Genomic DNA, 25,780 nt, shown 5'->3' with positions numbered 1-25,780 from the left:
AAAGGATGTGGTATGGGTCTCCAATCCCAGGATGCATTCCTACCAGTTGGTTGGTCCCACAGAACCCATGGCCTTAAACCCCTTCATCATGGCTGATAGCCCATTGGCATGGGACAGATGGCAAGGAGGGAGGCAGTAAACAAAGGGCACCAAGGTAGGTAATGCCAAGTTCCAGGAGAGGTGCCACAGAATCCCAAGGATGGTGGCACACAACCTCCCCCAGATGTCAGCAACCTAGAGCAAAGTCCTAATCAGCACCCATAATTATGGCTCTCATAACTGGTAAATTCTACAGAGCGAGCTGCTCTTCTTCATAGCTTAAATTCATGAAAAATTCCCTAACTCTGCACTTCAACTTTAAATTCAAAAACTGATTCTTCACTTCCCACTTAAACCTGCCCACATTTTCTAGTTTGAAAAAAACTAGATTCTAGGGATTCTCTGTGATATTGCCACAAGATTTATTTACATGGACAAATTAATGACAAGCTGTCACACCACTGACCCTGTCGAAATGCCGGAATGCTGCCAGCAAAGTGTCAAAGTTGTGATAGTTCACTTTCTTCAGGTGCTGACGAACTGCTGCAAAGACTGCCCTCTCCCTGTCCTTGCCACGCAGGTACTGGTCTGGCAGTCGGTTGTAAATGAGGTCGGCAGCTCCTGTCAGGAACCCAACCACAACATCTTGGGTTTGTGCCAAAGATACAGCAATACCATCCCCATTTGAATTATAACAATGATAATAATAGCAAAATAACATATCAACCTCATTGAATAGGTAAAAAAAAATCTAAATCCAGTCACATAAAGCAACTGTTACCATTAAAAATACAGTTACTTACAGACATGTCTGACAAAGCCAGTAGTTTTGCACTATTTCACTACTTAAGAAATTACTCAAAATCAATTGTGCGTCATCACAAAAATTGATCGTTTGATATTCTACCTTGGGGGCAGCTAGGGGGGGCAGCTAGGTGGTGCAGTGGACTCAGGCCCTGGACTCAGGAGGACCTGAGTTCAAATTCGGCCTCAGACACTTATGACTTACTAGCTATGTGACCCTAGGCAAGTCACTTAACCCCAATTGCCTCACCTCAAAAAAAAAAAAAAAAGCCTTGATATTCTCCCTTCAATTAAAAGAGTCTGCCATGGTATACTGAATGGAAAGCTGGCCTCTGAGTCAGGAAGATGATGTTGGTTCAAGTCTAACCTGATACATACTGACTGTGGAAGTCTGGGTAACTCACTACCTCAGTGTTACCAAGTAATTCTCTGAGATGCTTAGACTGTAAGACAAGTGCCTATGTGTATTGGTAGAGGGCGTTTCTTCAAAGCATTTTTTTTTTTTTGCGGGGCAATGAGGGTTAAGTGACTTGCCCAGGGTCACACAGCTAGTGTCAAGTGTCTGAGGATCAATTTCAACTCAGGCCCTTCTGAATCCAGTGCTGTTGCTTTATCCATTCTGCCATGGGAATTCTCTACTCCCAATAAAATCCATTTTCAATTAAATAGTTGGGCAGGATGGAACAGAATTGGAGACTTTGGGGAATTGTAGAGTTCTCTAGTCTAAAATTCTCATTTTACAGATGACGAGTCTAAGGCCCAAAGAGGCTGTGATTTGGCCAGTGTTTGCAGTCTACACCTGAATCCAAGCACCATGACTCCGAATTGAGGATTGTTTCCATTGCACCAAGAAGTCTTACACCAACAAACTGGCTATTTAATGTGGGAATCAGAATTAAATCTGCCAAAAGCTCCTCATTTTTAGAGACCAGAATGATCATCTACCTCCTGAAAGCTTGTTCTTTTCATGACTAAGAAGGTTCCTATTTTGTATAATTAAGGAAATCTTTATAGCAGCCAGGTGGCGCAGTGGATAGAGCGCTGGGCTTGGAATCAAGAAGACTCGTCTTCATGAATTGAAATCTGGCCTCAGACTCTTCATAGCTGTGTGTCCCTGGGCAAGTCATTCAATCCTGTTTGCCTCAACTCCTCTTCTGTAAAATGAGCTGGAGAAGGAAATGGCAAAGCACTCTATTACCTTTGCCCAGAAAACCCCAAATGGGGTCATGAAGAGTCAGACATGACTAAATGACAACAAAGGAAGTCTTTAATGTTTCAACGATCCGGATATTAGTAGATTTTAACCATCTGTTGACAGATTTGTGGTCAGAGCTAACTGTTGCATTTGTAACTCACCACCATTCTTAGGTACTAGAAGTACCTAGAAAGGCTAGAAGCCCTCTGTTAAAGAAACAAACCATTGGGGTGGAAACAGAATGGTCAGTACAGGCATGGATTTGCAATGAGCTGCAGATATGGTAGATCACAATTATTTATATATAAACCAAACTCGGCAAAATTTTGTTGATTTGATGGCATATAATTTCAAACCTAACATATCTCAACTTTTTTTAAAGGTACTCAGAATACAGTCTTTCAAACCTGAACTAAGATTGAATACCTGGATAATGTGTGTGTTCAAAAAAAAAAAGGGCAGCTAGGTGGCGCAGTGGATAAAGCACCAGCCCGGGATTCAGGAGGACCTGAGTTCAAATCCAGATTCAGACACTTGACACTAGCTGTGTGACCCTGGGCAAATCACTTAACCCTCATTGCCCCAGAAAAAAAAAAAAAGGAAGATAGGCTGGTCACATGATGAGAATAGACGGCCCTCCTGGTCTACTGGCTATCCTCAAAATGCCAAAAGAATATGAAGAAATCTCCCAGCACATTGGGTAGATCTCTCAGAGTAGATTTATTGGAAGACCCGAACCGGGACAGCACAGAATGTGCAGGCCTAGAAAAGTTCTGCTCTAACCCTGCCTTGAGTCTCTTCCCACTCCAGTTCATCCTCCACTCGTCAAAGTGACCTTCATAGAACACAGGTCTGATCATGTCGCCCTCAACCCATCCAATAAACTCCAATGGCTACAGATCACCTCCAAGATCAAATAGAAAATCCATCTGCCATTCAAACCCCTTCATAACCTGGTCCCTTCTACCTTCCCAACCTTCTTCCACCTTACTCCTCGTCACAACACTTACTAGCTGTGTGACCCTGGGCAAGTCACTTAACTGTCATTGCCCCATCAAAAAAACAAAACAAAAAAAAGAATGGAGACTAGACCCTGTGATTTGGTTGGTCTAAAGAACTCCAGATATGGCTACTCCCTCTTCCAATATGTTAACACCTTCACAGCAATTAATAGCAATTAATAACCTCTTAGACAATATTGTGTAAGAAGTTAAGTGATTTGTATAGTCAAAGAGTCAGTGTACATGAGAGGCAGAACTTAATCCTGGCTCCAAGGCAGCTCTCTACCCATAATGCCATGCAACCTCTCATGACTCAAGGATTAGTCTCAACTATTTGGTCATTCATTACACTATTTAAATCCAAATCAACATTTTTTAAGTATCAACTCTCTGCCAGACACTTTGCTAAGGGCAGGGGATACTGAAGGGGAAAAAAATGAATGTTTTATTATCCTTATTTTTTTGGTTTGTTAGGCATATTTTATATGATCTTGTATTTTTTCAATGAGATCCAATGTATTTTTTTTAAGTTTAAAGGGATACACTACCAAGGAATAAAGCTTTTCATTCTTCCAATAAAATGACACAAAATGAATGTTTTTTTCCTCACTTTGTTTTGTTTTATTAACAAAAACACAACCTTGTGATTTTTTTTTAATGTGGAACTTTTAAAGGAAGGCAATATTTAATTGAACTCCATGGATTTTTACACTTTGAAAGAGAGCTGTATATTTACCATAATCATCTGGACGCAGAAATATTCCAAATGTGTGGTCTGGTGGAACATTCATTGTCTCTGCAATACTATCAATGTAAAGAAATGCTGTCATTAAAATATTCATCACATAGAACCCCTGGAATTTTAAATTTTAAATATTATCCCCCACATGTTGTTAGATGGAGGATTTATAGGGGAAATGCAGGCAAGAATCCCAAAGAGTAAAGCATTGAGGAATTTCTATCTCCATGGGGAGGAGGGAATGCTCACACCAGTTACTAATGATGACAACAAAGAGAAGGATAATAGTGACAAAAATAATATTTTGAGAAGCTTTATTTAATCTTTATCATTTGGTTGAACTAGAAGAAATAGGCTGATGAAAAAAAAAAGTCCATGCTTTGACAGATTTTTAATTTATCAAATGAGATAATGTACGTAAAGGGCCTTACAAACCTTAACACATGACACAAGTTTGAGCTATTATTGTTCTTGTTATCTCATTTTTCTCATTTAGTTCCTGAAATTTGTTTTGGTTTTTTTTTAAAAAGCCTCTTGGGGCAGATCCCTATCCTATTATTCCTTTATATTGAACAAAGAATTACTTTCTTTTTGTTGTTTAAGGTAAATAAAGTGAATTTAACATTTATACTAAATACTGTACCAGGGACATCTCTATCTGAATTTAATCAAAGTAGATGAAAAGAATAAAATAATTCTTCACAATTATGTAAATAATGCTTTAGAGTTTACAAAGGTTTATATAAAATGCTCCAATAGTGTGCATCTCAAATAGCCTCTGACAACCGAAGCCCAACTCCTGGCCTTCTCATGGTGGAACTGTTTCTACTAACAGGAGAAGGGGTGAAGGTGAGTCACTGGCGCCTTAAAACCAGTCGTTTTGGGTAGGTGGGGCTCCTTAGCCTTGGCAGGCAACCCGCCTAAGGGAAGGAAACCCTGATTTTAAACCTCCGCTGCCTTGTGGCTATACCCATATATGGGAAAGGCTTCAGGAGTTAATTAACCCCGAGGAAAAGTCAGGAGTCGGAGTCCCTTAGGCAGTTGGATGTTGGACATCACATCCCTCTGGCAACTCCTGTGGTGGCACTGGTCCCAAACTGTACTGGCTCTGCCTCTCCTTTGGATCCACCAATTTCGCTGAGAGGGAAAACCTGCTGCATGGGCAACAGCTTGTTTTCCATATTGATCTGCCCAGGCCAGCGCCCTGGAGAGGACACTCCAGCTACTCCTGATGGGGTAGATACAACACGGGATGTGGCAGTTACCAGTTGTAAGTCACTCAGGAGCTGCAGCTCCCGTATTGGACTGCACAGCCACACTGTGGCCTGTGGCTCTTCAAGGCGCTGATCCATGGTCGTCCGCAACTGGTGGAGGCCAACTACTAGAGTTTACAAAGAACTTTACATACATCATCTCATTTGATAAATTATGTCTGTCAAACATCAAAGTTGCTTTCTCTTTTAATGGCATCTCTTCCACTTAAACCTCAATGAAAAAATAAAGATTAAGTAAATCTGCTTGAACTGAAACTGGTTCTCATATGCCCCTTACTGTAATTATGGCTAAGTACTAAAGTATCCCAGATGTTAAAAACTCAAATTTCCAAACAGACCCCATTTAACATAGAAGTGACATAATATATGTAAATTTGAAGTCATGGAGATAGATTTGTTTTGGTTTGGTTTGTTTTGAGACAGCTTCCCTATCTCATTCTGGCAGGAAATGTAATCAGTGGTCACTCGCAGGTCCAAACCATGATGGACATGGATGCTTTGATCTGCTCTGATTCTGGCTTGGGTTGGTCCACCTCTCCTTAGGCAATTTGTGACCCCTAGGACTCACCGTAATGGTAGTGAACTTAGTGAGGATAATCCACCAGCCTTAATCTCCCCAGTGGCAGGGAGGAGCACTTATGCCCAGCTGTGAGATAGTTTCTTAAGGAATATAAACCATCACTTTTGGGGTCACCAAAGCATGAAAATGTTGCTTGTGATCAAAATTTTAAAAATTCTTCTTCAATTTAACAGAAAGATATATTTTAAAAGGAGATCAGGGCTGAGTACAGTATTTTTCTAAAACAGTGGGAAAATCTATTAATTGGAAGTTTTATGTTTCACTTACGGATCCCAGACTTTTCCAAGTTTGTGTTGAAACTTTTCATTGAAATCATCAACTCTTTTGGAAACTATTTTACTGCCTTTTTTCCTGTAAAATTAGAGGAAAAATAGATATTCCTATTGCCAAAGTCTATATAGTTTCCAACTATGCATATGATGAAGAGTACAATACATTTGGGGCATAAGATATCCCATTTCAAAAGCAACACCACATTAAAAAGAAAATATTTGTTCATTTAGCATGGTTTCTGTGCAAATTTTAAGCTTACTTCTAAAAATTCGACATTTGTTATACCCTAATTGACAAATTGTCAAAGGATACGAACAAGTAGTTTTTGGATAAAGAAATCAATGATATAGATATATATTCATATAAAATATGCTAAATCATTAATGATTGAAAAAATGCAAATTAAAACAACTTTAAGACAATATGTCACACCTATCAGATTGGCTAAAATGATAGAAGGGAAATATAACAAATGTTGGAAGGGATATGAAAAAATTGGAACACTAATACATTGTTGGTGGAACTGTTAAATGATCCAATCATTTTGGAGAATGATCAAATTGTGCCCAAAGAGTTATAAAACTGTGTATACCCTTTGACCTAGCAATACCATTATTAGGTCTGTTTCCCAAGGTGATCAGGGAATAAGGAAAAGAACCAGTAAATTCTAAACTGTTGATAGCAGTTCTCTTTGTGGTGGCAAAAAACTAGAAATTAAGGAAATGCCCATCAACTGGGGAATGGATGAACAAGTTGCAGAATATGATTGTGATATAATACTACTATGCTATAAGATATGATGAACTGGTTGATTTTAGAAAAACATGGGAAGACACATTAAATAATGAGCAGTGAAATGAATGTGTGTGTGAGTGTTTGTGTATGTGTGCGTGAGAGAGTGAGTAAAATGGTGGCCTCTAGTGTGGGGCAAAGAGAAAGGGAGGAAAACAGTTCTAAACTTAAAATGTAACCAGAAAATTTTAAGTTAAAAAAATGTAATCTGACATTTGCAGGGACATTGTGGTAAGCTTTATCATGATTACTAAATATAATAACATTGTTTTATCATTAGATTTTTTTAAATGCAACAGACATTTGAAGCCACAATTTACTCAAAAATAAAATATGTATGTTTCTTGTCCTATACAGATATTGCCAAGCTAAACAAGTTTCTAGGGAAGAGTGACACTCTGTGAAGAAACAAAAGAATAGACCAAAATATAAATTAATTCAACTTCTCTATTCCTTGTTCTACTTCCTAATTGTTGGGTTCCATAAGGTTATTCTGAGTTCCTAAAATATGGCAATTAGAATTGTACCCAATACCCCAGATGTGTTCTAATTAGGAAGGTACACAGTGGAAGTATAGCCTCTGTCTTTTTTTTTTTTTGCATTAAAAACCATTTTCCAAAATCATGTCTTTCCTATATTTTCCACTTGAGTGACTAATCCAAATTTTCTGGCATCAGTTACTGTTGAACCAAGTAGAATTTTTTCAGCTTCATATTTCCCTCCACTTAGTTCATAGCCCACTCTCAGAATTCATTTTAAAATATTTTCTATATTAGTGGATGGAATGTGGCGGGGGGAGGGGGGGGAGAAACAGCAACATTTGGAGTCAATTCTCATGCACTATATCCAGTGGTTGGAAAAGAAAAGCAAAAGAAATTGTTACATAACATGAGGATTCTCTCAAGATGTTCCAACAAGAAAAGATACGTGGGAAAGATTTAATCCACAATCTTGAATGGGAGCCAGGGGAATTCCTGTGGAATTTTTCCATATCACTGAATCAATGATTATAAAAATTATGCTTTTAGAACTTCATATCATGCCTGAGCTGTGGCCTCTCAATGCAACCTAGCATAACATTAACTGATCTGGCAGCCTTGTCACTGAGACTTGTATTGTTTGCTATCTCCTAAAACCCCTTGATCTTGTTTACAGGGAACTATTGCCTTGTCAAAGTTCCCTCAATGTACTTAGTAAAGCAGATGTTTTGAACCCAAGCATAGAACTTAATGTTTATTCCTATTAAATTACATCTTAATCACTTTCGCTCATCAATGCACCCTCTTTGGGGTTCCAGATTCTGTCATCCAAAGCACCATCTATTCCTCCCAGCTCTGTTTCAACTGCAAATTTGACAAGCATGCCTTCTATGGCTTCATCTGAGTCATTGACAAAAATGTTGATGAGTACAGGGGCCAAGGCTAGATCCCCAGGACAGTCTACTCTCTGTTGCAAACAATACCAAAACAAGAACAGACCTTGCCATTTATGTTTCAAAAGTAACCTCTAGGAAGAGCAGAGCCAAGATGGAGGAGTACAGGCAGCAACCCAGCTGAATTCTCCCAACATTCCCCTCCTCCAAGCAACTTTAAAATAATCCCTCAAGTCACATTTTGGAGAGGAAGAACCAACAACAGGTCAAAGCAAGATATTTTTCCACCCTGAGATAACTTAGGAGGTTGGCAGGAGATGTCTGTGACAGCAAGGTAGTGGCCTATCTAGAGTCCATGCAGCCGCAGCAGCAGCAGCAGCAGCAGCAGCGGTAGTGGATTTTGAAGGTGGTGGTGGTGGCAGCAGCAGCTTTGGGAGCTCTTAGTCCAGAAATGGTTGGAAAACTGGTCAGAAAGAGATTAGAGCAGACCATCTACTGGCACTGGATGCAGCTGGCACTGGTCATGAAGAGTCAATTATGACTAGAAAAATGACTGAGCAACAATAACGGGCAGGACAGTCGGCTCGCCTACTGTTAGGATGAAAGCTCTGGCCCAGTCTCACTGAAAACTGACTCCAACAGCAGCAGCAGAATACTGCGTTCTTAGGACAACCTTGGCCCTTAAACGAAAGTTTATGCCCTTGATCCCCAAAAGGCAAATAAGAATTTAACTACAGGAATCCCAAAGGGAAACATTTATAAAAATAAAAATTCCATGCCTACCACCTTTTTTTAATTCCTTGGTTCATGCTGTGGCATTTCCTTCCTCAAGATATGTTCTGGATAAGGGGCAGCTAGGTAGTGCAATGGATAGAGCACCGGTCCTAGATTAAGGAGGACCTGAGTTCAAATTCAGCCTCAGACACTTTACACTTACTAGCTGTGTGATCCTGGACAAGTCACTTAACCCTCATTGCCCCACCAAAAAAAAAAAAAAAAGGAAAGAAAGAAAAAGAAAAGAACTTAAAAAGAAGAATTGGCCAGATGGAAAAAGAAATATAAAAGCTCACTGAAAAAGAAAATAATTCCTTAAAAATTTTAACTGGGCAAATGGAAGCTAATGACTCCACAAAACATCAAGAAACAATAAAACAAAATAAAAGGAAATGTTTGAAACAGAAGCAAATGTGAACTATCTCACTGAAAAAACAACTGACCTGGAAAATAAATCAAGGAGGGATAATTTAGGAATTACTAAACTGCCTGAAAGCCATGTTCAAAAAAAAGAGTCCAAAAATCATATTTCAAGAAATTATCAAGGAAAACTTTCCCAATAACTTAGATCCAGAGAATAAAATAGAAATTGAAAGAATACATTGATCTCCTAAAAGAGATCCCAAAATGAAAACTCCTAGAAATATTATAGCCAAATTCCAGAGCTCCCAGTTCAAGGAAAAAATATTCCAGGCAGCCAGAAAGAAACAATTCAAATATCATGGAGCCACAGTTAAGATCATACAAGATTTAGCAGCTTCAAGGATCAGAGGGCTTGGAATATGATATCTCAAAAGGCAAAGGAGCTAGGATTTCAACCAAGAATAACTTATTCAACAAAACTGAATATACACTATGGAATAATATTTGGGGGAGGGGGAGAGAATAGACATTTAAAGAAAAAAGCACTTTTTCAAGCATTCCTGATGAAAAGAACAGAGCTGAATAAAAAATTTGTTTTGGGGGTAGGGTAATATAGCTAATATAGAAATATGTTATGCATAATTTTCCATGTGTAATTAATATAACTTTTCTTGCCTTCTCAATGGGTGGAGGAGGTAGGACAGGAACAGAATTTGGACCTCAATATTTAAAAAGACAAAAATGAGGGCAGCTAGGTGGTGCAGTGGATAGAGCACTGGCCCTGGAGTCAGGAGTACCTGAGTTCAAATCCGGCCTCAGACACTTAACACTTACTAGCTGTGTGACCCTGGGCAAGTCATTTAACCCTCATTGCTCCTCAAAAAAAAAAAAAAAGGGAAAAAGTACATTCAAAAATGATGCTATTGATTCACTGTTGATAAGGCTTTAGCTTTTCTTTTTTCCCCCTTTGGCAATAATGCTGATGACTTAGCTATGTGTTCTCATGTCATCCCCACTGTGGCCAAAAGTATGTCCGCAGATGGCCCCTGGTCTGAGGGAGTCGATAAAACAAACAGATATGTCATATTTCACCAGCTGAGACATACTGGGCCATAGAAGATAAAAGACCACTTTTAGAATCAACAAGATTTATATTCAAATTCTAGTTCTGATAACCCCTTTGGGTACCCCTGGGCAAGCCTTGACTTCTCCATGCTCCAAGCAACTCTCAAAAACTCTTTAAGTTACAGACCTCCCTTGCTGATCTGGGGGAGTAGACCCCAAAGATGAAGAATTCTGTGGTTCTCCCTGACATGGCCAATCTTCAGTGTGTTCATGGTAAAAATCCCTAGCCTGGCACCCTGGCAGAATGCAAGGTCAGCTGAAGGGAACAGCTATCCACAATATTCCTTACCATAACAATCACGGAGACTCTTATTTTTCAATCACTGGATAGAGATTTCTATCCCAGGAGTTTCCTACATGAATAAAATCACAGATCCAGACTCCACCCTAAAAAATCATCCTCACAAACTCATACCTTGATTTTCCAGTGAGGTCTCCTAGCATGTATGATATCATTTCTCCAATAAAGTCTCATACAATGTCTCAGAGTGGTGTGGAAGGGGCCTTCCTCCTCTGGTTTCTTTCCCAGCCCTGTGTGCTCCCAGAAACCATCCAGAGCCACCCCACCCCCTTAGTCAAAGAAATCATCTGGCCAGGAGACAGAAAGACTCACCAATAATGGGGAAGCCATCCCTCACTTCCTTTCCCCTTCCTCCTGGGTTACCTGATGACTTACAGGTCTTGAGTAAGATGGCAGTCAACGACTCTATTCCTTCCAATGAGATGCAGGACCACCAAGTCTTACCATCTACACTGCCCCTGGACCCTAAAGCTTTCCTGGCCTTACCACCTAGCCTACTATCTCTATACTCTATACTCTACTCAGAACTCTCACAAAACCTACTTATGTAGCTTAAAGACCTCTGGGCTCCAAGAATGAACCAATGAACAGACCACATGTCTTCCAGACCAGGACCAACCTAGGTCAGTTCAGAAAGGCTCACTGACAGAAGTTCATCCATGAGACAGTGAATGTTTCACCAGAGAAGTCACCCCTGTTGTGGGGGGAGCAATATCCTAACCCATCCTTTATGCAAGTTAAGCTAGTTTTTCCCTCAAAGGTAACAAAGCTGTCTCCAGGATTTCATGGGTTTGGAAAGCTTAAGTTTTTCCTTCCTGGATGAAGCTTTGGTAGCCTCTGACACTACTGCCAAGGTTTTCTGGTCACCTGAGGATACAAAAAGGCCAACCTATATGGTGTCAGGGCCCTTTCAGACTTGGTGAAGGTGTCAAACTAACCAAAACGTAGCAAGTCAGTTGTCCAGTTAAACATAAAACAAGGCTAAAAGTTAAATGCCAAGATGTCAGGTGTCTGTTATATACTTTGAGCAGAGTATTTGAAAGTATATTGCCTCTAAGATACTTGAATCCTCTGGAAATCACAAGTTCGAGATGTTCTCTCTTCTAAGTTCAAATGACCTGGGTCTAATACTTACTCTGAGAAACAACATCATTTAACTTACATTTGTAGTTCATGGAGCCAATGTAAAGATTTTGCTATGTTTCGGCCGTCATTAAAATGTGGCGTTTCTGCTCCATAAGTTTGAAATTTATAAAAGCTTGCTGGGTTATATTTCCTATTCTTCATCTCCCCTGTAAAGGAAAGGGGAGTGATTTTGTCAGGGTCAAGCTTCAGAGAGGACTGTGGAAAAGGCCCTGGACACTGATGACAACCAAGAATGCCTTGGTGACTGTTGGCAAGTCACTAAGCCCAAGACAGAAGGCACTTAAATGTTAGTGAAGGTTGCTATGAGGATTAAATGAGTTAATGTAAGTAAACTTTGGCAACTACATAAATGCTAACCAGCATTATTATCATTGTTATTGTTACTGTTGCCATCATCGTCATCACCACCACCACGATCATCGTCCTCATTAGCTTCTCAGTTTCCTCATCTGTAAAGTGGGGGAGTTAGACTAGATGACTTATATGGTATCTGTGTTGACATCTAAGTAACTTGAAGAGAATTTTCCATGGGATTGCAATAGGAAAGATAATTGCATAGATATAATTTCCTTATGATACAACCATTGGCTCTGGGCACTGAAAGAAGAAGAGAACCAAGACATACAAACAGATCTTTTATAAAATCAGTAATGATAATTATTAACATTTCTATATAGTGCTTTCAGTTTATAAAGAACTTCATTATATATTCACTCATTTGATTCTCACAGCAATCCAGTAATATGCTATTGTACAGATGAGGAAATTGAGACAGAGGTAAAGGATCACCCAGCTAGTAACTCTCTAAGTCAGGATTCGAACTCAAGTCTTTCTGACTGGGCCTAGTGCTCTATCCATTGTGTTATGCAACTTCAGTCCTTTATGTCCTGATACTATGTTTGGTGGGTAAAAATCAGGCAAGATTATTGCCTCCCCTCCCTTGAGTGAAAAGCAAGCAGTGAAGATGTCAAAATGGAAAGACCCATAAATATTAGAGAAATCCCTGGGTTTCTGGGCAGTCATGGACAGTTAGGTGGCACAATGGTTAGAGCACCGAGCTTGGAATCAGGAAGAGCCATGAGTTCAAATCTAGCCTTTTATTTACCCTAACCAGCTGTGTGACTCTGGACAAATCCCTTAACCCTATTTGCTTCAATTTTCTCATCTGTAAAATTAACTGGAGAAGGAAATGGAAAACCACTCCAGTATCTTTGCCAAGAAAACCTCAAATAGGGTCACGAAGAGTCAATTATGACTAGAAAAATGACTGAGCAACAATAACGGGCAGGACAGTCGGCTCGCCTACTGTTAGGATGAAAGCTCTGGCCCAGTCTCACTGAAAACTGACTCCAGCAGCAGCAGCAGAATACTGCGTTCTTAGGACAACCTTGGCCCTTAAACGAAAGTTTATGCCCTTGATCCCCAAAAGGCAAATAAGAATTTAACTACAGGAACCCCAAAGGGAAACATTTATAAAAATAAAAATTCCATGCCTACCACCTTTTTTTAATTCCTTGGTTCATGCTGTGGCATTTCCTTCCTCAAGATATGTTCTGGATAAGGGGCAGCTAGGTAGTGCAATGGATAGAGCACCGGTCCTAGATTAAGGAGGACCTGAGTTCAAATTCAGCCTCAGACACTTTACACTTACTAGCTGTGTGATCCTGGACAAGTCACTTAACCCTCATTGCCCCACCAAAAAAAAAAGTAGAGGAGCCTCTGCACAGTAGAGGTAAGCACAATGGGGTCACAGCTAGTAGGGGAGAACAGGCATTGGGGATGGATCTGAGAAGGTGAGGTAATCTGTTTGTGGTGAAGGAGTGGGTATGGAGGCAAGGGTAATGAGGGATAAACTGGGGAAAAGGAAAGAAGAGAAGAAAGGAAAGTATGGTGAAACAACCTGAACCAGTGTCTGGTATCATATGCCTCTAGTTGAGTCAAATGAACTACACTCATAAACTCTCCAAAGTTCAAAGACCGAAAAAGGCCTTAACATGCATTCATCTGTCTCCCTCCACCACCACAGGTGAGCTACCAATTTACAAGCTTTAAAAGACATGGCATATAATAACCAGGGACTTTTCGAGGTCATATGGCAGCTTGACAACAGGTTTAAAACAAAAACAGAACCTCTAATGTGAGCCTCCCAGTCTTCTATTATTTCCAGGCTACATTTAACAAGGAAAATTCTATCATAAAGCACTATTCATCTCTCATGTTTCTTAGATTGGCCACAGAATGCATCTGCTAATACCTGATTATTAAGTAAGAACATTTGAAAAGAATAAAGGTTTTGGGGGTGTTGTGGCAGGGGCCCTGGATTAGGAGCCAGAGAAATTAGATTCAAATGTCACTTAGCAACTTAGTACCTCTATGACCCTAAAGAAGTCACTCTATTTCTCTGGGCCTCAGTTTCCCCAACTGTACAATGAGGGATCTGGAGATGATCTCGAAGGTCCCTTCTATCTCTAAATCCATGATTCTCAGAACTTAACATTGGTTTAAATCAAAACAAAGCTATGTTCCTTGAAAAATTCCTTTTATGTTTTTGTATATATGTCTAAGTATATATATATATATATATACGTGTGTATATATATATATGTATATGTATGAATACGATACATATGCATATAAACACACAAACATACACATATGAGCTCTGATCTGGGTGTGTATGTGCACACTCGTATGTGTATGTAGACTCTTCTGCATTCCCCTCCCTCAGAGAAGGGAAGGCTTGGGGAGTAAGCAGTGCCTGTTTTCAGAGTCTGATCCTCATACAGCAAGGTCTCAAGTCCCTTTGCCATCCTGGTTGCCAACCTCTGCAAATCTGTCGATGAGCTTTACAATGGCTTTGCTAAATTGTGGGGCCCAGAACTGAAAACAAGACTTCAGAAGTCATTGGAGGAAAGCAGAACAACTCTTTGTGGCCCTTCTTGAAAGCTATCCCTCTCAGAAATCCCAGCTCAAGCTTATATTGGCCTCTTTTTGGCTGTTCTGTTATACTACCGTCCTGTAATGCACTCAAATCCCTGGTGGAAGAGGGATTGAAACCCCATGAGGACTTTCCCACACTGATGGATCGCAGGATCTTCATACACATCATCCCTGTACTACATTGTAAGCTCAATGAGGATGGGGCTCAGGAGTCTGTACCTGTCTTCTAATGTGCTACACACGACAGGCATTTAATAAATGGTTACAGAATGAATATGTTTTATTGACAGTTTATATATATATATATATGTTCCCAATTACTATGATCTTACCTGCATAATAATCATTGTGGGATACAACATACAAATCATGTCCTTGATTTGATTCTTCAAATACTTGTTCAAAGGATTTGGGTGGATTCACTATGTCTCTGGCAGTTATCTCTGAAAGAAGAACAAATCAATGTGAAAAAGTAAAATCAATCCATTTAAAGATATTGTTAATGCATGAGAGAGAAGAGAAGAGGGGGAGCAAAGAAAAAGAGAGAAAGTGCAGAGAGACAGAGAGAAGGGAGAGTGTAGGGAGAGGAGGGAGAGAGGAGAAAGGAGAGAGGAGAGAGAGACAGAGAGAAAAAAGGAAGGAGGGGCCAAAAGACAGAGAGAGGAGAGAGAGAGAGGAAGAGAGACGAGAAGGGAGAGAGGAAACAAGGAGAGAGGGAACAGGGGACAGAGAGATAGAAGACAAGAGAAAGGAGAAGACACCAAAAGGTTATATCTCAGGTGTTTCAATTTGTACAAATAGCAAAACCATTGACTGCCCATGAAGCCCAAAATGAATATCAATTGTTACCTTTAAGTTACAAACAATACCACAACCTCATCCACACTCTGTAAGACTAAGGAACCTCCAGACTAGCTGAGGCACCTTGGATATCTCTGGAATCTGTTTCAAGCCCAGACCAACTGGGAATCAATCATCCTCACAAATATCCAGGAAAACTGTCATATAAAAGACTGGCTATGGCCAGTCTAGCTGAAGCACTAAGATTATCTGAGGGACAGAGAGGAAGTGGCATATGCCAGGCAAGCCAAGCTTCTCCCCCGCTCCTTCTTCTCCCCATCCCCACTCTTCTAGATCCCAGTGGAAAGAAATAGCCTCCCCCCCAAAAAAAAAAAACAAAAAAAAAAAAGGAAATAGACCCTGGGAGTGGCAGCACCATTCAGATCACAGGTTCTATTTCCATCTCAGCCCCCATCGCCACCACTTGGGGAAGCAACTCTCTGTGTAAAGGTGCCCTGCCACCTGCTTCTGTGGGAGATCCAGCCACAGCTACCGAAGACTCAGAAGAAAAAGTTCTTACCACCAAAGTGCTTGGCACTGCTAAAAGGTTCAACACCAGAAACTGGTATGATTTTATTGGTGGAAATAACATTTAAATGTATTGCTACCTGCTTTGCCATTATGCACTAAGGACCATGGGAACTTTCCCACTGACATAAATAAAACTTCCGGTGTTTTCTCCCCCGTTAGACTGTGAACTTCTTGAGGGCAAAGGACTGTCTTACTTTTCTATTTATATGTGCAGTGTATACAATATACACAGAAAGCACTTAATAAATTATTTTAAAATTCCTGGTTCAGAACACACTGAGCCAAAGAAAGTGGTCCAAGATCCCCAAGGCAACTGTTAAGTTCGGAACCTCAAGCAAGGGTCAGAGATGCTTTGGGTCTTGGGATTGTTTGAGGTATGGCAGATTTGGACTGATTGTGAACTTTTTGTGTGTTACTTTTCATCACTAAGATGACCTAAGAGCCCAAGAAACTCACCGAGATCAAAAAGGTTTGGTTTGGGGGGCAGCTAGGTGGCACATAGGATAAGGCACCAGCCCTGGATTCAGGAGGACCTGAGTTCAAATCTGGCCTCAGACACTTGACACTTACTAGCTGTGTGACCCTGGGCAAGTCACTTAGCCCTCATTGGCCCACCCAAAAAAAAAACAAAAAACCCCAGTTTGGTTTGAGACCAGGGTGCTTCCTGATCCAGAGGAGCATTCTGGCCCAGTAGCTACAACCCTCATATGTTCAATAAACTCTGTTTATCTTCCCCCTCGCCTGAAATCCTCTGGGAAAACCCAACACCTATTCCAGTGTAGCCCCTTTAAATAACATGTGTGTGTTGGAAGAGTTTTTATGTTTCCAAAAATTTGAAATTATATTTTCGTTTTCATTTGCAATCGCTCTCCAATTTTTTTTTAAGTGAGGCAATTGGGATTAAGTGACTTGCCCAAGGTCACACAGCTAGTAAGTGTTAAGTGCCTGAGGCCAAATTTGAACTCAGGTACTCCTGACTCCAGGGCCGGTGCTCTATCCACTGCACCACCTAGCTGGCCCTAATCGCTCTTCAGTTTTCAGGAGCTCCTACTAATAATTTAGGTCTTCTATTTTTTAATCTTATTAGATAAGGTTTGATCTTTAAGCAAACACTTAAATGCACCAGGTTCAATGATTGCCCTGTCGATAAATCAGTTTCATAACCTTTTATTTCTATATAGGTAAGTGGGAGAGGGAGGTGTTCCTGTAGTACTTTTGGCAGATAATATAATCGTGGCCAAGGGGCTCATCTACATCTCCATTTTATAGCCAAGGGTGATTTCATTCAGGGAAAGGGTAATGATGAACACACAAATAGCCACATGGCACAGTCAAAAACAGTGCTAGATTTGGAGTAAGGGAACATGACCACTTACTCCCTAGATGAACCTAGGTCATTTACTCTCCCTGGGCCTCAGTTTCTTCATCTGTAACATCAGAGGGTTGGATTAAATGGGCTCTAAAATTCTTTCCAGTACTAGATTTATGATTCTCTGGTCTTCCTCTTTATCCCAACTGAACCATGCTTCCTCCCTGGAAGCAGGACCCAGGGCCAGGTAGGGGCCTGACACAACCATGCCCCCAGGCTGGGGGAGACCTGACACAGATACCTGACCTCCCGTAGTCTATCCTATCATAACAATCTTTTCATTCTTAATAATCCCATACATTGTTTCTATACTCCCCACACACCACAAATCCTTGACAGTTCATCATACTTTTGAGGAGAATTTATGCTATCAATATTATTTTGATTACCTCTGAAGATTGGTACTCCAAATGTTGTATTAACTGTATCAATACATTCTGGCAAATTTTGCGTTTGATCGTGGGACTTCCCTAACGGCGCTCTCCGATTACTGAAATAGACAGATTCTTTCCTTTCCTTCACTTTTTGTTGAAATGTAGAAATAGGAGGTGGATTAACCAATGAGCCTACCTTAAAGGAACCATACATAACATGATTTTAAAACACAAAAGTAAAGGTAGGGTCTTAAATATAATATTATTTTAAAATCTCAGTCTGTGAGGGAAAAATATTTGGTAGTAAAGGTTATTAAAAAGCAAGAGGAACAGTGTGCTGTTCTAATTCTGCTCTTCTCTCATTGTTAGTGAGACATACCAGAGTTGAGACATGAGAGGAAGCACAACCACCTGCCTGAATTTGTGGCTACCAATGAGCTCAGGAGCTCCAAGGTAGGTTCTCTTGGACAGCTCTCTAAATCACCATCTCATCAACCCAGACATTCTAGGATACAGGGACTATGGAAGTGGTGACAAAAACAGCCCCCACGTTCCCAGAACTTTACAAATTCTTTCCAGATATTCTGCCATGACCTCTAATTGCTATTTGTCTAAATAATTCTATAACAAATAGCAAGCTTACTTTACCCTGTCTCGCCAACACATTTATATCCTGAAAAAAATAGATGTTTCCACAGTTAGGTCTCTTCTTTCTCCTTCAGAAAAATCTGATATTTTCTTGTATTTCCTGGGAGGAAACTCAATGCGTGCAGCCTACTTATCTGTGGACAAGATACCCAGTCTGTGGATGAATTCTAAAAGATTTCTCCATAATTCTTTTGTCTCTTTGCTTTGGGACGTTTTTTGGTGCTCAAGATAAACATCTTTTTCAGAGGATGAATGAAAAACACCATTATAGAAGCAAAACCAAAGGAGAGTTTTAAAACCAATGTCCAAATCTCATCAATCCATGATTTCTATTTTTTACTATTTCAAAAGTTGAGAATTAACAGGAAAGAAAATTACCTTGAGTGACTTATCACTTTTTTTACCATGTGTCAAATGAGAAATATCAGGATCATTTGCTCTGCCATAAAATATCCGTTCAGTACCAGGATCTGGATATCTGGCTTTGTAGAACTTCCTCTCATGGGGTGGAGTCAAACGCTGAGAGGGAGAGACAGAAAGACAGAGTGACAGAAAGAGATTATTATTATGGAAAAAAACCTATTTAAAATAGAAAAACCGGGGCGGCTAGGTGGCACAGTGGATAGAGCACTGGCCTTGGAGTTAGGAGTACCTGAGTTCAAATCCAGCCTCAGACACTTAACACTTACTAGCTGTGTGACCCTGGGAAAGTCACTTAACCCCAATTGCCTCACTAAAAAAATAAAAATAAAATAAAATAGAAAAACCCACAGTTAATAGAAATAGAATTCTGGGGGCAGCTAGGTGGCACAGTAGATAAAGCACCGGCCCTGGATTCAGGAGGACCTGAGTTCAAATCCAGTTTAGACATTTGCCACTTACTAGCTATGTGACCCTGGGCAAGTCACTTAACCCTAATTGCCCCGCAAAAAAAAAAAAAGAAAAGAAATAGAATTCTGTAACTGTAGTGTTTGTGAAGAAAACATAAATGAAAGTCTCAATTGCCTCTTTCATCTCTTTTCCTTCACCGGCTCCTCTCCATCTACAAATATGCTCAGGTCTCTCCTAGACCAAAAAGAACCCTAACTGTATCCTGTACCCTTTGGCTTTCTCCCATTATTGTTTCACCACAAAACCCTTGAAAGGGGGCACCTAGGTGGCGCAGTGGATAGAGCACTGGCCCTGGAGTCAGGAGTACCTGGGTTCAAATCAGGCCTCAGACACTTAACACTTACTAGCTGTGTGACCCTGGGCAAGTCACTTAACCCCAATTACCTCACTAAAAAAAAAATCCTTGAAAGAATTGTAGACAATATGAGCTGTCTCACCTTTTCATCAACTCATTTCTTAGCCCCTTATAATCTAATTTTCAATGCCAACATTGTATTGAAATTCTTTCAAGTCTGTAAGGTTGTCAAGAGGTGTCCTATTGGCCAGATCCAACAGCTTTCCCCTCATCATCTCCCTTGACCTCCTGCAGTGTGAAACTGCAGACCACATCCTTCTCCTAGAAACTGTAAGTTCTATGAAGGCAAGGACCACAGCTTGGAAAAATCATTCCTATTGATCTTTTTTTTTTTTTTGGTGCAGCAATGGGGGGTTAAGTGACTTGCCCAGGGTCACACAGCTAGTGTCAAGTGTCTGAGGCTGGATTTGAACTCAGGTCCTCCTGAATCTAGGGCTGGTGCTTTATCCACTGAACCATCTAGCTGCCCCCCTATTGATCTTTAAACTTTAAAGGTTTACAAAAATGCTTTTGTTAAAGTGACCTTGTGAGGTAGGACGTACGTTTTTTTTTAATTGGCCCAAGGATTTTATTAGTATAGGGAATTCCCTGGTGAAGAAATCCCCCTAACCAATTACTGCTTGTAACTGTTCCACAGCTGATAATCTAATATAAATATGTTTAGTTTCATTTTACAGGTGATGAGATTGAGGTTTTCCAAGATTCAGTGCCCAACCTCACAAAAACTGTAAAATACAGAGCAAACACAGGAACCTCAGTCCTTCTGAATCCAGGTCAGGAATTTCTTCCAGTTATTATGCTTCCTGTTTCCCATGGTCTTGTTCGATGTCCTCAATGTAGAAGGCTATTTGACCTAAATGTTGCCTGAACCAAATAGAAAACTCTCTCTTCCCTTGGCTGCGTGGCCCCGCCTTAGCCAGGTTCTTCACCTCCCTCTCTAACCACACTGGCTCTCTAACTCCTCCTTCCTTGGCCCTTCTTTCTCTGCCGTCTCCTAAAAGTGAACCTTTCCCAAGAGCCCCACATCTCTGACTGTTCTGTTCTAAATCTCTACTTGGAGTTCCCACTTGTACAGGAAACTCAGTAAAAATAAAACTATTCCTCTTTCCCCAAATATGTCCCTCCCCCCACCCATTCATGATCAGTTGGTTTTGGTTAGGTGTTTTTTGTTTGTTTATTTGTTTGTTTGTTTGTCTGCAGGGCAAAGGGAGTTAAGTGATTTGCCCAAGGCCACACAGCTAGTGTCAAGAGGCTGTATTTGAGCTCAGGTCCTCCCAAATCCAGGGCTGGTGCTTTATCCACTGTGCCACCTCGCTGCCCCCTGGTTAGGTGTTTTAATTTGTGACAAGGGGAATGAGGGATGGGGGCAGCTAGGTGGCGCAGTGGATAGAGCACCGGCCCTGGAGTCAGGAGTACCTGAGTTCAAATCCGGCCTGAGACACTTAATACTTACTAGCTGTGTGACCCTGGGCAAGTCACTTAACCCCAATTGCCTCACTAAAAAACAAAGACAAAAACAAGGGGAATGAGGGGAATGGAGAAAAATTGTTTGAAGACAAGAGGTATTAACAAAGCTGTTTTAGAATAATATTGATATACTATGTCATTAATTATTATTTTACCGTCTTTGAGTATGTTTAAACACAATGTAAGCCTAAAACTTACATAGGTATGTGTGTATCTATGTTTATGAGAAAAAGTTATAGGATGATTTGTAGTTACCTTTTTCTGTTGCATATCAACCCCAGGAACTTAGAGGGCCATATCAGATCATAAAAGCCCCTCCTTTGAGATCAAGAAAGTGAAAGAGGGGCAGCTAGGTGGCACAGTGGATAGAGCACTGGCCCTGGAGTCAGGAGGACCTGAGTTCAAATCCGGCCTCAGACACTTAACACTTACTAGCTGTGTGACCTTGGGCAAGTCACTTAACCCCAATTGCCTCTCACACACACATACACACACACACACACACACACACACACACACACACAAAAGAAGTAGAGCTTACCATTGGTACGTATCAGAGGCAAGACTTGAACCCAGATCTTCCTGAAGCCAAGGCCACTCTCTATCCACTGTCATATGACCAATTTTTTTTAAAAAGTGCAACTATGAATTCTTGGGATCATGGGATCACGGATTCCGTCAAGGAAGGAATCTCAGAGCACATCTAGTTCAATCCCCTCATTTCCCAGAAGATTAAACTGAGACCCAGGAAGTGGTGATTTGTCTAGTCACTCATTCAGTAACCAGAGGGATTTGAACCCAAAGTCCTCTGATGCCAGCATCAGTATGGTTTCTGATGTACCCCACCAACCTCTATAAAGAGAACCAATCTGTCATAGATCATCTGAAAAACCCGACTGAAAATCAATAACATTTTGTCTCCTCTTTACCTCACATGTAAATAAATTATAATAGCAGCATTTAGGAAATCAATATTTCAAAGGCACTAGCATCTCAAAGTACAAAATGCTATTATATTTCTTCTAGGTCGGATGGATTTACTCAGAAATAGTTACTACCAAGAGTTGGCATTAATATATAGCTTTCTGGTTTATAGTCCTTCGAGATGGTATGGAAAACATTATTATTTCCATTTTCTAAGTGAAGGTCAGATAAATTATGTGACTAGCCCAAAGTAACTCACTAAGAGGCTTCTTTCTAGGGCCAGGATTGATCCTTCTGAGGTCTTTTGACTAGTATTTGTTAAGCTCTTAGCACTGTTCCTCCCTGCTTAATAAATACTGTTTCCCGCCCACCTTCCCCCTCTTTCCATTAGACCAGGAGGTCATCAATTTAAAGCAGTTTGGATTTGGGTGGGAATTTAGCAATGCTCTAATCCCATCCTTTTATTTTGCAGATAAATAAATTTAGGGTGTTAAGAAGTTAAGTAGCTTTTTTAGCCAGCACTAGAATATAGGCTTCTGTCCAGTGCTCTTTCCCATTGTACCTTGAATTCTAGTATGTTTAGAAGCCTAGTGTCACCTTCACCTCTCATCAAACTGCTAGAAGAGGAAAGACTCTAAATATTCCCAACATCCACTTTATACAAACTTAAGGAAGAATAATAAGAGTTAACTGAATTTTCTTCAAGGTCATGTCTATGGCAAAGAAATAAACAGGTATCTATTGACAATACTCACCGGAGGCCATTTTTCAGTCAAACAGGTTTCAGCTCTGTATCCAACTGGAATAAGCTTTCCTGCCTAAAGAAAGAAAAAAAAAGGGAGGGGGGGAGGAGCAAGAGATGAAAACTAGAAGGATCAGCACGGTCAGGAATTAAAGTAGCTTTGGAACTTGACCTGGACCTGTGTGTTCAAGTGAATTACAATCCCAAGTGAAATAAAAAATAAAATGAAATGGTTGTGTATATGTACATACACATATATACTAGTATACGATCATAGAATCTCAAATTATATCATATTCTCCTTAAGGAGAATATAATGTCACTAATAATTATCTCAAAATAAATAATGAATGTAAAAGTAGTTTCTTCAATTACTTTCTGGGATCTAGAAGGGATTTTTGCTTTAGGACCATAGATTGGGAAGAGATCTCAAAGGCCATGGAGTCCAACCTCTTCTTATTACAGATGAGTAAATGGAAGACCAGTGAGGTTTATGAACTTGACCAAGGTCACACAGGAGGAGGGCATTAGAGATGGCAATTGAACCCAGGGCTCCTGCAGGATTCCAGAGCCAGTACTCTAGCAGTGTGATCTTCATTTTTCCATTGGTTAGACTTGTGTGTCCTGTATACACCAGGGGGGCTGAAAGAAAGGAGAACATTAACAAGGCAAGTGGAAAGGGCAACTGAGAAATATGGGGGAAATGCTGGGAAAATGAGGAGTGGGAAAGAAAATATTGGGGAAGGTGGAAAGAGAAAAGCCTTTGGTGGGTATTCATTCATTCATTCATTCATTCATTCATTTGGGTGAGGCAATTGGGGTTAAGTGACTTGCCCAGGGTCACACAACTAGTAAGTGCTAAGTATCTGAGGTGAGATTTGAACTCAGGCAGGTCCTCCTGACTTCAGGGCCAGTGCCCTATCCACTGCACCACCTAGCTGCCCCTTTTGGTGGGTACATAAAGGAGAATGGGGCAGACATTGAAAGATGGGTAGTCAAAAGAAAGTACTCAGGGCAGGGGACAGGTAGATGGAGCAGTGGATAAAACACCAGCCCCAGATTCAGGAGGACCTGAGTTCAAATCAGCTGTGTGACCCTGGGCAAGTCACTTAACCCTCATTACCCTGCCCCCCCCCCAAAAAAAAACAATACTCAGGGCAACGTGCAAAAGGTGCAAAAAGGGGAAGGGTAAAAGACATAGAAAAGAACTCTAACATACCCAGTAATTCCTCCCTGGAGGGGTTATGAGAGAGCATAGGCAAGAATAGAATAGAGAGGTTGAGACCTTCAACCGTGGATGGACTACCCCACTGAGGAAATCATGGATCATGTTAGTATTCAAGGAAACAAAGGTCCCATTGGGAGAGGATATTGAGAGGCAAAGAAATAACATATAAAGTTTCTACAAAATAATAACTGGTGTCCATAAACTACAATCGGAAAGCAGTGTTCTAATTTCATAGTAATATTAAGTGTCCAAGTGGTGCCAGAGCAAAGTGAGGGGAAGGACTAAGGAGTGGCCGTGAATGAGAACTCAGAACTCACACAAGGCCAGCAAGGATTCCGGTCAAAAAATTTCCCAAGATAAATGGGTCTGATATTATCAGGAGGCTCCACTCCCGGTTCCAAATCCGTCGGAAGCTTTGGAGGTTCTTCGGGCTTCATCTTGAAGATGTAACCCGGTGGCTCGATCGCCAGTCCTACTGGATCCTCGCTCTCGGGCTCCAAGTTGGGCATCACCCTACTGGGCAGCCCAATCTCCGACCCCACCGGGGGCTCCTCCTCCTCGGAGGGGCCCAAGTTCTCCGGGCACGAGATTTTCGCTGAGAGCTCACTCACTAACTCCATGTCGGGCTTCGGACAGAAAGGGGGTTGCGCGGCCAGCTTCTCCTGCATCTTTGCCCGATCCCCCGGGTCCTCATCGATGTGCCTGGCCGTGGGGGGCCGGGTTGATAATCCCAGACCACTGTTCATGCCTAGGTCATCATTTGTCTCTTCCGGGGGCTGCAAGTCCCCCAGGAGGCTCGTGTCCTTGGGGCAGCGAAGCGCCATGGAGCGCAGCAACCCGCACTTCCCCCGGCTTTTCTGCAAGTACTCCAAGTTATCCTTCAGGCAGCATCTGGTAGATGGCATAAAATAGCACTCGGGGCACGTGGGAGACGAGATCGTCAATGACGTCAGCCGTGGGGGCATAACCCGCCTCACTGGCAAGCCTTTCTCTGGGGTAGAAACTGTTCCTATTCCCGGGGGGGTATCCATGACCTCTGAGACCCCCATCGTCCTGGGACCTTCCATCTCTGCCGAGACCCCCATCGTCCTGGGACCTCCCATCTCTGCCGAGACCTCCACCGCCCTGGGACCTCCCATCTCGGCCGAGACACCCGAGTCTGACTGGGGCTCCATAACCGCAGCCTCGGGTCTAAGGATTTGGACTCGCTCCGCTCCAATCCCCGGGCACACGGAACCGCCCAGAGAATAAGGGAGCGTCACTGTTTAAGACGGTTACCTAGGAAGCGGGGGTGGGGCTTGGTGGGTCCCGCCCCCGAGAACCAGTTCTCCAGTCTCCGCTCACTCCCGGCCCTTTGTGAGGGTTCCTTTGCAGATGGAGAAAAGGGGGTACCACCTGCTCCCCGCCGGCTGCCAGGGACAGGATGCCTCTGAACTGTTTGCTGTTTCTCTCCTCTGAAGGGGTCAGCGCTTGGAAAGGTGCTCACCTCTTATGACTTATCTAACCATTGGAAAATTCATACCATCATAGGTTTACAGGTGGAAGGCAGTGAAACCCAACCCCCTAATTTTACGGATGAGGAAACCGAGGCACAAAGTGGTTGAGTGACCTGTAAGCAGGATCATACCGCTAGCAAGTGTCTAAGATTAGATTTCAAACCTGGTCTTCCTGATGCTTTTTTTCCACCACCTGT

At 41.4% G+C, this 25,780-nt stretch overlaps 1 protein-coding gene across 1 annotated transcript in view; it reads right to left on the bottom strand.

The window, feature by feature from the left end:
- Positions 1-25,559, bottom strand: part of EFHB (EF-hand domain family member B) — a 41,102-nt gene extending 15,543 nt beyond the window's left edge. The window contains exons 1-9 of the mRNA XM_043968281.1: positions 24,405-25,559; positions 22,873-22,935; positions 18,859-18,999; positions 17,848-18,028; positions 15,051-15,161; positions 11,795-11,924; positions 5,900-5,983; positions 3,776-3,843; positions 506-660 (exon numbers count right to left, since the gene is read on the bottom strand). Of these exons, the coding sequence (XP_043824216.1) occupies positions 506-660; positions 3,776-3,843; positions 5,900-5,983; positions 11,795-11,924; positions 15,051-15,161; positions 17,848-18,028; positions 18,859-18,999; positions 22,873-22,935; positions 24,405-25,262 (1,791 nt within the window). The 5' untranslated portion in view covers positions 25,263-25,559. The remainder of the gene's footprint in view (positions 1-505; positions 661-3,775; positions 3,844-5,899; positions 5,984-11,794; positions 11,925-15,050; positions 15,162-17,847; positions 18,029-18,858; positions 19,000-22,872; positions 22,936-24,404) is intronic.
- Between the last annotated feature and the right edge of the window lie 221 nt (positions 25,560-25,780).

This window comes from Dromiciops gliroides, chromosome 5 (genome assembly GCF_019393635.1).
Source record: "Dromiciops gliroides isolate mDroGli1 chromosome 5, mDroGli1.pri, whole genome shotgun sequence".
Taxonomy (NCBI): Eukaryota; Metazoa; Chordata; class Mammalia; order Microbiotheria; family Microbiotheriidae; genus Dromiciops; species Dromiciops gliroides.
This window is presented reverse-complemented; position numbering and strand designations above follow the sequence as displayed.